The sequence below is a fragment of the Kogia breviceps genome, chromosome 6, assembly GCF_026419965.1.
Source record: "Kogia breviceps isolate mKogBre1 chromosome 6, mKogBre1 haplotype 1, whole genome shotgun sequence".
Classification (NCBI taxonomy): domain Eukaryota; kingdom Metazoa; phylum Chordata; class Mammalia; order Artiodactyla; family Physeteridae; genus Kogia; species Kogia breviceps.
Window position 1 is genome coordinate 34,118,661 of NC_081315.1, and position 13,635 is coordinate 34,132,295.

A 13,635-nucleotide genomic window follows, 5' to 3' on the forward strand; every position below is an offset into this window, starting at 1 on the left:
TACTTTCAATATTTCTCCATTAAGGTATGATGTTTGCTGTGGTTTTTATTATAGAAGCCCTTTATCACAGTAAGAATAGTCCCTTTGAGTCCCTTCCTAGTTTGTTAAGAGGTTTTATCACAAATGGGTGATGAATTTTTTCTGTATCTATTTATATAATTATATCACTTTGTCTATTATTCTTTTAATGTGGTGAATTGCATTGATTGATGTTTGAATGTGACATCAGTCTTGCATTTCTGAAATAAACCCAGTTTGGTCATGGTACATTATCCTTTTTATGTATTGATGAATTTGATTTTTGATACTTTAGGATTTAGTATCTATGTTCATTCATAAGATTGGCCCATACTTTTCCTCATAAAAACATTAGGAAGTTTTTTCTCTTTTACCATTCTATGGGAGAGTTTGTTTAGGATTGATGTTGTATATTTTTTGGATATGTGGAATATCATTTAAGAAGCCATTTAGTTTAGAGTTTTCAGCCTTTCTTTTATTACATTGTATGCATTTCCAGGCTACAAATTGACCTCTTAAGTATGGTTATAGCTGCATCACATACGTTTTGATATACTTTATTTTTATCATCATCTTTTTGAAAATATTTTGATTTCTTTTCACCAGTATAAATTTCTAAACATATGAAGATTTTTTGTAGTTATATTTTTTATTTTACTATGATTGGAAAGTATATTATGTATCATTTTGGTCCTTTGTCTTTTAATGACCAATTAAAGTAAATATTTCATGCCTACTTAAAAAGAATGTGTTTCCAGTTGTTAATTGCTGTGTATTAGTTTGCTAGAGTTGCTGTGGCGAAGTACCACAATCTGGATGGCTTCAGCAACAGGAATTTATTCTCCCACAGTTCTGGAGGCTAGAAATCATAAATCAAGGTGTTGGTGGGGCCATGTTCCCTCTGAAGCTGGTCGGGGAGAATTTCCTTGCCACTTTTAGCTTCCAGTGTTTGCCAGTAGTCTTATAGTTCATTGGCTTATAGATGCATTACTCCAGCCTCTGCCTGGTTGGATATGGTTTCTTCTCCCTGTGTGTCCTTGTGTCTTTACGTGGCATTCTCCTCTCTGTGTTTCTTTATTCCTATAAGGATATCAATCATAGTAGATTAAGGGTCCACCCTACTCCAGTATGACCTCATCTTAACTAATTACATTTGCAGTTACCCTATTTCCAAATAAGGTCACATTCTGAGGTACTAGGGGTTATGACTTCAATATATCTTTTTTGGGCACATAGTTCAACTTGTAATATAAATTAGGCCAAGTTTACTAATTATATGTAAACTTCTTTATCTTTCATGTTATTTTGGCCTGCTCATTCTATTACTATGAGAGGGTCATGAAAATCACCTACCATGACTACAAATTTATCTTTTCCACCTTTTGGTTCTGTCAGTTTTTGCCTTTTATATTTTGAGGTTGTGTATTAGGTGCATAGAAATCTAGAATTGTTATATTTTTCTGGTGAAGTGTACCTTTTATTATTATACTGTGTCATTCTGTCTCTATCATGCATTTCTGCCTTAAAGAATACTTTTTCTGATATTAACATAGACTTACAAGCTTTCTTTTGATTAGGGTTGCATGCGTATTTCTTTCTATATTTTAACTTTTACTTTCCCTATATCTTAGTCCTAAGATGAGCCCAATATATGGTTAGGTTTTGTTGTTGTTGCTGAAGTTTGTTTTTGTTAAAAGTCTGTTTTGAGTTTGCTCAGCTTGAACTGAATATACTTATTGAAATGCTTAGAATTAAGTCCGTTGTCTTGCCATTTGCTTTCTATTCCTTGTTCTGTGTCCCTATTCTATTTCCCTTTTCTCCTTTCTTGCTTCTTTTTTTTTTTTTTTTTTTTTTTTTTTTTGTGGCACGCGGGCCTCTCACTGTTGTGGCCTCTCCCGTGGCAGAACACAGGCTCCGGACGCACAGGTTCCAGATGCACACGGGTTCGTGCCCCCTGCATTGGCAGGTGGACTCTCAACCACTGCGCCACAAGAGAACCCCCCTCTTGCTTCTTTTGATGGATTATTTATTTGCCTTTTTCTGTCTTCTTCTTTTAGCTGTAGTAGTCATAGAGTCTTTATTATCCTTTTAGTTATTACCCTGTAGACTCCAATGTGTATTCTTTTTTTTTTTTTTTTTTTTGTGGTACGCGGGCCTCTCACTGTTGTGGCCTCTCCCGTTGCAGAGCACAGGCTCCGGATGCACAGGCGCAGCGGCCATGGCTCATGGGCCCAGCCGCTCTGCGGCATGCGGGATCTTCCCGGACTGGGGCACGAACCCGTGTACCCTGCATCGGCAGGCGGATTCTCAACTACTGCGCCACCAGGGAAGCCCAACATGTATTCTTAACTCACTGAAATCTAATATTAATTAGTGCTTTTATTCCATTCCAGACAATGCAAGGACCTTAGTACACTCTTAACTTTTTAAATTTTCTCTTCCAGTTTTGTGTAGTGTCTTGATATTTCTGTATGTCTTTAATGTATATGTTTTAACTCCCCACATACCTAATTATAATAGTTTTTAGTTAATATAGATTAGTATTCATTAACCATTTATATATCATTTCCTTTGCTCTTTATTTCCTCCTATGCATCAACTATGATTATTTCTTTATTCTCTCAAAGAACATTCATTTGTGTTTTCTTTGGTATGAATATACCTATGACAGGTTACCTCAGTTTTTTTTGCCTGAATATGTCTTTAATTCACCTGCCTCTTGAAAGGGTATTTTTACTAGATCAGCAGTTACTTTCCTTTAATTCTTTGAGGTTATTAATTCCACTCACTGTTTTCTGGCTTCTGTTGTTTCTGTTGAGAAGTCAGCTATAATTTGCTTATTACTCCTATATTGTAAACCTCCCCGCCCCCCAGCTACTTTTAATATTTTCTCTTGTGATTTTCACAAGTGTTACTATGATAGACTTACGTGTAGCTTTCTTAGTTTTTATCTTAATTGGGACTTTCACCACTTCTAAAATCTGTGGATCAGTGTTTTTCACTTGTTTTAGAAAGTTCTAAGTGATTCTGTTTTCATATATTGCTTTTGTCCCATTTTGTCTATACTTTCTATTTGGTACTCCAGTTATACATTTCTTAGACCGTTTTATTGTATCCCGTTTATCTACTATGTTCTTTCTGTTCTTTTCAATTTTTTTGTATGTTTACTTTGCATATTTTCTTCAGACCTATCTTTTGGTTCATGAATTCTTTTTTTCATCTGTGTCTAACATGATAAAGCCATTATTTGAATTTATTTCTCAGTTCTAAAATTTCATTTGACTTTTTTTTATGATTTACACTTTCCCTCCAAAATTTTCAGGTTTGTTTTTTATTTCCTTGAGTATCTTAGTCATAATTATTTTAATATCTAGTTCTGAAAACTTTATCTACATTTCCTGTAAATCTGTTACTGCTGACTTTTGTTTCTTGTGCTTTTAGGCCACATTGTTTTATCTCTTTATTTGATTGGTTCTTTTCGCTTGAATTCTAGATATTGTATATGAAAAAATGTGGAGATAATTTGAAAGCGAACATGCTGTTAACTTTATTCAGAGAGGATTTATTTTTGCTTCAGAAAGGTGACCAAAGGACTGGCAGTCCCAGATTGTCTTAATCCAGGCAGGGATTGAGAAGATTTGAATTTAGTCATCATTAAAGTTGGTCTACTTCTGGTTCAGTTTTATTCACGGTTCCAGACTTGCCTCATCAGTAGCTCCTCAGTTCCAGTTTTTGTCCTCTTATCCTCAGAAATTTGTCTGTCTCTTGCCATCTTCCCTTGCCTTTCAAATTCTTTAGAATTGGCCAACCCTCCTAGGCAAAACACACCTCCAGAAGACGTGCACACCTCTTTGGGTTTCTTGTCTAAGATCACAGTCCCACAGTTCTTCAGTCTTGGCCATTCTCAGTGCTTTCATGTAGGTAGTTTTGCTTTTAATAATTGTCTAGGTGTTATAGTTCTCACTGGGGGGGGGTTGATTAAATTACCTATTTCATTATGTAAAACTCAGAAAATACTGTGACTGTTTTTTCTGCTGAGTTATCTTGAAGATGGGTATTTAAAAATCTGTAGTTTTATGTGGATCATCAAACATTTTTCATTTGTTCACACTCTAATGCAGTTGCTTAGCATAGCTTTGGATATACATTCCTATGAAGAGACATCCACCAAAATGAATGGATGTCCAGAGTTGTACTATATATGGCTAAACTAGGCTTCTAAAGTTTAGCTCTTAATAAGCCAGATACTTTTTATGGTTTGTATTATTTTGGCCATTTATTTCTTTTTAAGATGGAAAGAAAGGATATTGATATTTTTCAAATTCACTTAGATTCTTTGGCTATCTGCTTATCAAAAATCGGGAATCTCAGTTGTTTTTAAAATCCTTTTCTTACTTAATTGGTAGAATAGTACTTCTTGGAAAAACCAACTAATAAGGACTTAATTTGTATAGAAAGATGTTTTTTCTGTTAATGTATTAATTCATAATTTTCATTCCAAAATCAAAATACTATTCTTTTAGTTCATCTTTGCAGAACTTCAGAAATAACAATCACTTTTTTCTTTTCCTCTAAATTTATTTTCATATTTACTGATCAAATCGTTTTTACCTAAAGTTATCAAGGATTCCATGCGCTTCCAAGATAAGGGGTAACATCAATCTAAAGACTCAATTCTTTTCTGTCTTCACTGCTTACAGACAGGGAACACAGTCTCTTCAGCCTGGACTTATGTAGAAGAATTTGGAGAAAATAAACAGGTAAGAAGCCTCTTAGGAATATTAAGTGATATGTTTAGTTTCCAGAAAGCCAGTTATAAATTATTATTCTTATGGTTTTAAGAAGAAATATTTAAAGTTGTTCAATGAAACCTTGTGAAAATTTTAAATTATTATAGCTTTGTTAATTATAGATGCATTAAGCAAAGTTTTAAAAAGTTAAACTGACTTCTATATTTCAGGTCTTCTGAAAACTTTTAACATGCTAGTGTGTACATTGTGAACCAACCAGGATGGCAAACAGTATTAAGGTGGATGTAGTTGGAATAAGTGTATTATAAAGTAGATTACGCAGAATTTCTCAAACTTATTTGAAAATGGAACTCTAGTTTTTTCAAACTTACTAAACCAAAATTATTATTGCTACAATTTAGAATAAAAGTTCTGTTTATTAGGATTCACTGTTTAGTTTTTCCAACATGGTACTGAGAAGGATAAGTTTTAGTAGGAAGCTAAAGGTAGTTTATAGTTTGAGTAAAGATTATTACTATCCAAACTCCTTTTTACATGTAGAGGCAAAAAGAATTGTAGTTCCCTGGGTAGTAATCCATGTGTTCTGGAGTAGGTTACAATTCTAGTTTGCTATAGCTTGGATCATAATTTTCCCTCTCATAGGCTGCTCTTTTATCCCTCTCTTTCCAAAATGGTATAGAAACTAGCATTAAAAGGTATTTGACATAATTCAATCTCTTAATACAAAGGTAGCAAACTGGAAGCTCTTGATATGATTTGTTTGGTCTCTTCAGATTTTTGAAAGGAAAGCAACTGGGTTTCATTTCAGTACAAATAACAGGACAGCATTTGTGTTTTATATTTGGTCCTTTTTGAGTTCTTCTTTTGTTTGTTACATCTTGGCCTCTGAAGGCATTTGAGTTTATAATTGCTGTGTTTAATATATTTTAAGAATTTTTCTGATTTGTTTTTAATGTTTTCCCATTATATAGTATCCCTATTAAAAGTTCTTCCCAAACTGATTTGCCAAGTTGTTGAGTGAAATAACTGTTTCTATGGTCAATTTTGGGAAGAACCATGTACTATATATACTCCCCTTGGAAATCATAATGCATGTTAGCATCCTGAATAATTGTAGTAGCAATTTGTTTAGCTGTTAAACCCATCTTTCCTAAAATTTTCCCAATGTGTTTTGGCCTAAGGGATTCTTGTTTTGCAAAGGTACTTGAATTGTGTGGGATGTAGTTTGAGAAACATTTAAACTAACCTAGAAGAAACACTTGGGATTTCTTTATAACTTTTTTGAGGTATAATTGAAATACAATAAAATGCACATATTTAAAGTGTGCACTTTGGTCAGTTTTGCTTTATGTATAAGTCTGTGAAATGACACCATAATCAAGAAAATAAACATTTCTATCATCTCTACTATAATCCACTCCTCCTTCTACTCTCTTTCACAGGCAACCACTGAACTGATTGCTTTCACTATAGTGACATTAGTTTGCATTTTCTAGGATTTCAAACCCTTGTTTTTGAATGTTTAAATTATAATCTTTAGAGATAATTTAGAATGAAATGGCTGTAATTTCTTAAAAATAAAAGTACTGATATCTGACAAAGTATATGTTTATGATTGTTATACAATATCAAAGTTTCAGAGTAAGAATTTAAAATCCAAATCACTCTTTGAAAATTATATGGGAAAATACGTTGTAAATTTAAAAAAATAATGTAGTTGAAAACAGAAATAGATGATTTTTCCCCCAAAATTGAATCTGAAAAATACAATCATCTAGTAAAATCAGAGAACTGATTAACTAGAACCTTACAAGGAAACAGTTACAATAATTTTCTTATCCAGCCACCTCATACTAAGGTTATCATACTCAAACCCTCCTATAAATCATCTTAAAACAGAAATAGTGGCCTGAGTTACCCTGAGGGCCTCGTCTTAGAAAAAATATTGGTCATTGCCTGTCTACTTTTTGCCCTTTGCTGTCAGTCACCTGATAGGAAAAATTAAGTAGACAATAAAAATACTTTTTAAAAATTGAATTGAAGTAGGGAAAGTAAATGAAGTAAAAATGCCAGTAAATTTGATAATACTAGTGTATTCCAGCTAAAAGTATCACTTAAAAATTTATAGTTAATGATTTTTAAATATTTCATAGGTTATAAGTTGCTTAATAATTACCAATTCTGAAAATTCTTTCCTCTGCCTTATAGTTAGCTCTTGGTCTTCTGTACTAGGAGACAGTACAAAATAATAAATGATAATAATATTCTAATACAGATGATTTTTATAAATCTCTGTGTTTGAACCCAGCTATATTTTATATTCTGGGTATGTATAATAAATACTGTTACCAAAAACTTGTTTTGCAGATGAAATTCAGTGGTTCAGTAAAAGAAAGTTATTGAGTTATTAAAGTTATGGCTCTTGGAATGTTAGAAATTGAAATAATAAAATGATAAAATGAAATTTTTTCAAAAATTTTAATAAAGATCTCATAGAAATCTAAAGAAGTACTTAAAATATGTATTAAAGTGGGAAATGTATTTCATAGGTCAAAATATCAGGTGTTTCACCCTTATACATTGCTGTTGGGAGTGTTAAAATGGTACAGCTGCCTTGGAAAATATTTGGCAATACCTCAGAAAGTTAAACATAGAGTTTACCATATGACCCAGCAATTCCATTCCTAGTTATTTACTCAAGAGAATTGAAGACATATGTCCACACAAAATCTTGTGCATATTATTCCTTAGCGGCATTATTCCTAACGGCCAAAAGGTGGAAGCAACCTGGATGTCCATTGGCTAATGAATGGATAAACAAAATGCAGTATCTCCATACAGTGGTTATAAAAAGGAATGAAGTTCTGATACATACTACATGTATGAACCTTGAAAACATTATGCTAGGAAGCCAGTTTAAAAAGACCACATAAATTATATGATTCCATTTATATGAAAAATCCAGAATAGGCAAATCTATAGAAACAGAAAAATTAGTGGTTGCTGAGTCTGGCGGAGAGGGGATGGGGGGGGCGACTGCTAGTAAGTACAGAGTTTCTGTTGAGGGTGATGAAAATGTTCTGGATAGTGGAGTTTGGTTGCACAACTTTGTGAATATACTAAAAACCACTGAATTGTACACTTTAAAAAGGTGCATCAAAAAGAGAGGGTGTGGGTGTGAAGGTAGAACTCAGAGCTAACAAGGAAAAGAAAAAAACCCAATTATGAAGAATGTACTTTCTAATGGAAAATTAATTTAAAGAATATCTGGTCGGGCTTCCCTGGTGGCGCAGTGGTTGAGAGTCTGCCTGCCGATGCAGGGGACCACGGGTTCGTGCCCCAGTCCGGGAAGATCCCACATGCCACGGAGCGGCTGGGCCTGTGGGCCATGGCCGCTGAGCCTGTGCGTCCGGAGCCTGTGCTCCGCAACGGGAGAGGCCACAACAGTGAGAGGCCCATGTACCGCAAAACCGCAAAACCGCAAAACCGCAAAAAAAAAAAAAAAATCTGGTCAGAAACAAACTAAAAGAAAAAGATTAGTATGAGAAGACTCTTTCAACTGAACTCACTTTAAAGTCTCTATTAAGGGTTTCCCCCTCTTCATATGAAACAAGCAGCTAGAGAATCTGTGATGTTTGGTCAAGAGGTGTAAGAAAATAGAAACGAAAAGGGGACACACAAGAAGAGAGTAATTCAGTATATATCTGTTGCTTAGTTTTCACTGAGGAACATATTGGTGGTATTCGTCTCTTGTGCTGGACGGAGAAAGGTAGGAGACCAAATTATAATCGCTGCAGAGGCGGGACTGGCAAGCAGGTGATGAATGTGCTGCCAGGCTCTGCTCTTGCGCCCATGTCAGATGTGGCGCTACAGTTACTACTCACTTTCTTGCTCATTCCAGACACAGCTTCAGAATCCTTTGGAATCCAGGGTCCTTTTAGCGATTACTGCTTGATTACAATTGGCACTTAAGGTTAAGCCTATTTACTAGTCTCACAATAGGTCAAAGTTATTCTGTAAAAATGTATCCATTTAACATGTAAATATGAAATTTTAGAGGATTTGATCAAAATGTTGTCTCTATATTAAAGCGTTAAAAGGGCCTTTTCTTCAAATGAAGTGTTACATAAAAGTTCAGCATATAAAGCAAGGGAATGCAGAGCTGTGTGAGTTGAAGTGGGCCTTTTCTTCAAATGAAGTGTTACATAAACAGGAATAAAGACACAGACCTACTAGAGAATGGACTTGAGGATATGGGGAGGGGGAAGGGTAAGCTGTGACAAACGTAAAATAGGTAGCTAGTGGAAAGCAGCCGCATAGCACAGGGAGATCAGCTTTGTGCTTTGTGACCACCTAGAGGGCTGGGATAGGGAGGGTGGGAGGGAGGGAGACGCAAGAGGGAAGAGATATGGGAACATATGTATATGTATAACTGATTCACTTTGTTATAAAGCAGAAACTAACACACCATTGTAAAGCAATTATACTCCAATAAAGATGTTTTAAAAAGTTTAGCATTTAAAGCAAGGGAATGCAGAGCTGTGTGAGTTTAAATGGGAAGTGTGGGCATGGGTAGGCTCAAGCAGAAGCCAGGTAGCTTAGAGCGCCCTCTACTTTATTTCTCTCCCCCTACGCGCAACAACCTTTTGAAACGCTTTCTCTCAACCCAGTTTTGAGAAGATTGCCAGAGTAAAAAAGCTTGATCAAGTGGAAATAATACTTTCCTAGTAACTGGGAAGCCTAATTTTTAATTTGTTTTTTTCTCCATTTAACTGTGGGAATATGGAACCGTCACTTAATCAACCATCTTTTGTCTGTAATATTCTTCAGTGAAAGAGGTGGTTTGAATTAGAGACTTCCGAGGACTCAACCTATTGCTATTTAATATTTTGATTTAGAGAATCTAATTAGTCAAAAACTTTACTGATATCAACGGTAAAAAGACAAAACCAATAAGAATGATCAAAAGGCTTGAACAGGTACGTTACTGAAGAAGATGTTCAAATGGTCACTAAACATGTTATTAGTCATAAGGCAAATCCAAATTAAAGCCAAAATGAGATACCATTTATATCACGGGAATAGCGATGATTAAAAACACTGGCAATAACAAATGTTGGTGAGGGTTTGGAGCAACGGGAGCTCTCATATTTTATTGACGTGAGTGTAAAAATGGTCACAATGCACTGCTCGGCAGTATCTATCTCTAACCTACCACTCAGCAATTCTAATCTTAAGTTATTTACCCCGAAGAAATGAAAATATGTATCCACAAAAGGACTTGTATAAGAATGTGCATAACAGCTTTATCCATAATAGTCAAAATTTAGAAACAACCCATATCTTTATCAACAGGTGAGTGTGAGTGGATAAAGAAATTGTGGTATATTCATTCAATAGAATACTGCCGAACAATAAAAAGGAACAAGCTGCTGATACATACAATATGAATGAATCTTAGAAATTATGTTGAGAGAAGACATAAAAAAGACTTTAAGAATACATTTTATGTGAAGTCCAAGAACAGTCAAAACTAAGCTATAGTGATAGAAATCAGAAAGCGGTTGCCTCCAACAGAAGGGCTCTTGACTGGAATGGATAAATGGGAACTTCTAGATTGATGGACATGTTTTATATCTTGCTTTGGATGTTGGTTACATAGGTTTATACAGTTATCAGTACTCATTGAAATGAACACATAGGATGTATGCATTTTATTGTATGTAAATTGTACCTCAATTTAAAAAGTGTTAAGACAGTTGAATAATTCTCAGTGTAAAACTTAAATTCTGAAATTGCCTCTGTATCATTCCCTTAAGAAGAGGGGGGAAGGGGAGTAATATCCCAGTCTGAGGCAGAAACAGTGGGATTGAAGAGCTAAGGATGTTCATTGGGAAGAAAAAGCAGGGGTGGGCAAGTAAGTATATGTTAGGAATTTTAATTCATTTGTTAAGTTGTTAATCAGTGATGTTTTCTGATTTTTATTGTCTGTGATATATAAGTTGTATGTTAGGGGAAAACATGGTTCATCTAGGTTTATGTCACAGATATTGTCTCAAGTTTGACATGTATTATATTTTCTAATCACCCAGATGTTTTCCCGAATATACTTACATTCTTAAATTGTAAAAAAATTATTTTTGAAATGCTTATAAACATCTGAAGCTTTTCGTTTCCTAATCTTTGTAGTATTAGGGGGAAATTTTTTTTCTTGATTTATTCTCTATGAATAAAGTCATCAAAGTGAACATTTAATTTTATACTTTAATTTTAGTCTCTTTAAAAATGTGAGAATAAAACAGTCCATTAGGGTATATGTAAATTGAACGTTTACATCAGGGGAATATCAGAAATACAAATTTTCAGACCTGATAAGCACTCTGCTAGTAGCCAGTTGTCTGTCTATCTTCTTTGTGAAATCTTCTGAAGATCTCTTTTTTATCCACATTTCATGAGTAGGTTGCATTAGATCTTGAATGGATATAAACCCAAAGTGAAAGTGATTTCTCTGAAAACTACATTTCCCCACATACAAAAGTGTAACTATTTAAAGATCTGTTCTTCTAAATCATGTTTTCTGTACCACACTGTTAAAATTTGAAAGAGCTAGCTATATATACATGCTTAATAAGGAATTTATTGTATTTGCGTGATAACGTTTAGAAGGAGAGAATCAGAACTTTTTTTTTTTAGCAATTATTTGAATTATATGGAACACCAAAGTTTTTGTTTATACTCAATGCCATAATGCTTCAGGCAAAGTGGATCCTTTAAGAGAAGAAAAAAAGTTCTCTAATACCTAGAGTTATCCTACTTTTGTATATTAGAAAAGCAAATGGTGTCAAAGTCATTCCTTATCCAGTTTCAGAATACTGAAAATATTTTTAACTGTATGCCTTGAATGTATTTATGTCTTCTTGGAACAAACTGCTTTTATTGATCTTATGGTACCATTAATAAAAATAAAAAGGTTATAAAATTCTAATTAGAGTTTTACAGTGCTAGAAATTAAACCTATATTTAACTGATTTTTATTTTTTCCATTTTTTTTCTTAACTAGGTCCTTTCTGATGTTGCTTGAGCTTATTCTCCTGCAGTTGATCTCATTCCTGTTGGCTTAATATTAAGTCCCATGGCAATACTAAGTTAACATCCATTTTTAGGCCTCGTTTATAGCACCAGGAAAATAATAGAAAAAACTTTACCTGTGCATTAGATGACCTAATTTCTTCTGTTCCTAGAAACACCATACCTTTTATAAATAATCACTTCATAGTCATTTTCACACCCTTGGCTTACTCTACACCAAAGAACATAGTTGAGTTTTTGGAAAGTACAGGATTTACAAATTTGGTCTTTAGTACTCACACACATCTATAAACATTATAACTAATGAAGCAGGACATTATCATACATAAGATGAATATTTATTGTGGAACAGTTGTATTTCAAATGTTGGTTTCTAAAGAAATAATTTAGTTTAATTTTTGTTTTTTTCTGTACTGTAAGTTGATAATGGTTTCTTGAAGTTTATTTTATAAAGATGATTCATTTTACTGTTTTATGGTACCAGTGGGATTCTAATGTTAAATTGGTTTGTGGGATTGTATAAATGTTTACATTAGTATTTAAATAATGAAATATTAGACAGTTTTTGCAGTCCAGGGGTAAATGTGTCTGCTGGTTTGATACCTAATACAGTTTCAAAAAAGAAGCAAATATGAATTCACTGTTTTATATCTTTTCTTCTTGGACCATCCCTTAGTGTCAGTACCAAATTTAAAAGGAGTTTCCTTGTGGATAGAGCAAGAGAAATCAGAGGTTCTCTTTTTCGGTGATCATAAAGACACAAAACAATAGATATCCAAGAATGTAGTCTAGTAAAATCTCTGAAACATTGTGTCAGTGAAAGTTCACGTAATACTGACTGATGAAACTATCAGGATTTGCAATGCAGTGAATGCTGAAACAGTCTTTACCAGCAATATAAGATTATCAGGATTTTGAATGTTAGAACATTATGTTAAAATGTGATTATAGTTTTAATGCTTTGTCTCTTTGAATTAAATTTGTAACCATAAAGATGTGAAGCATAATTGTTATGTATTTATTTACAGACAGCAATTTCCGTCGCAGCTCAATAAATAGTCTTTCCCCTGTTAGTGCTACCCTCTCTTCTGGGCCTCCCAGCCTGCTTCCTTACACTTCAAGGCCTTATTCTTATCCAAGCTATCCCTTGCCACCAACAGTATCACTTGCTAATGGCAGCCATGTTGGACAGCGGCTATATATCTCCAATCAGGCCTCATTCTTCTGAAGAAAATATTATAAACAGGAGTATGAAAGTTTCCTTGTAAAACATGCAAAGTAAAATACTGTTTTATTTTAGAATCGGGTTTGTACATTTGGTTTTAAAATGATAATTATATATTTATTTCAACATAGTAAATATCAGTCACAATTCAGAATAACCTACCATTGTAAAACTTTTAAAAATGCTAAGTTAAAGTTACGTAGTGATTTCTCTTGATAAAGTTGTAGCAAACTGCTGTTCTTTTTAAACTTTTGGGATTTTAAATAACTTCTGATTCCTGAGTGGTCAGTAGAACCCAGAAGTTTACATTAAATTTTTTCATTATAACTGCTAAATAGAGTTTCTCAAGTATTAAAGCACTTGCAGACAATGGTTACACTGGATTTGATTACCAAGGATCACTATCTTATTAGCGATTAGAACAATTATATAAACAGAAGCATCTGACTATTATGTAGAAAGAAATGAAGAGCAAAAAGATTAAGATGCAGATTTTATGCAGTACTAAAGAAAAAGCAATCTACCATTGTGGTCCTTGAAAATAACTATAAA

General features: G+C 33.8%; 1 protein-coding gene across 1 annotated transcript in view; it reads left to right on the plus strand.

Annotated features, from left to right (window-relative positions):
* Window positions 1-11,905, plus strand: part of RBM46 (RNA binding motif protein 46) — a 94,385-nt gene extending 82,480 nt beyond the window's left edge. The window contains exons 6-7 of the mRNA XM_067036912.1: window positions 4,719-4,778; window positions 11,830-11,905. Of these exons, the coding sequence (XP_066893013.1) occupies window positions 4,719-4,774 (56 nt within the window). The 3' untranslated portion in view covers window positions 4,775-4,778; window positions 11,830-11,905. The remainder of the gene's footprint in view (window positions 1-4,718; window positions 4,779-11,829) is intronic.
* Window positions 11,906-13,635: the final 1,730 nt, after the last annotated feature.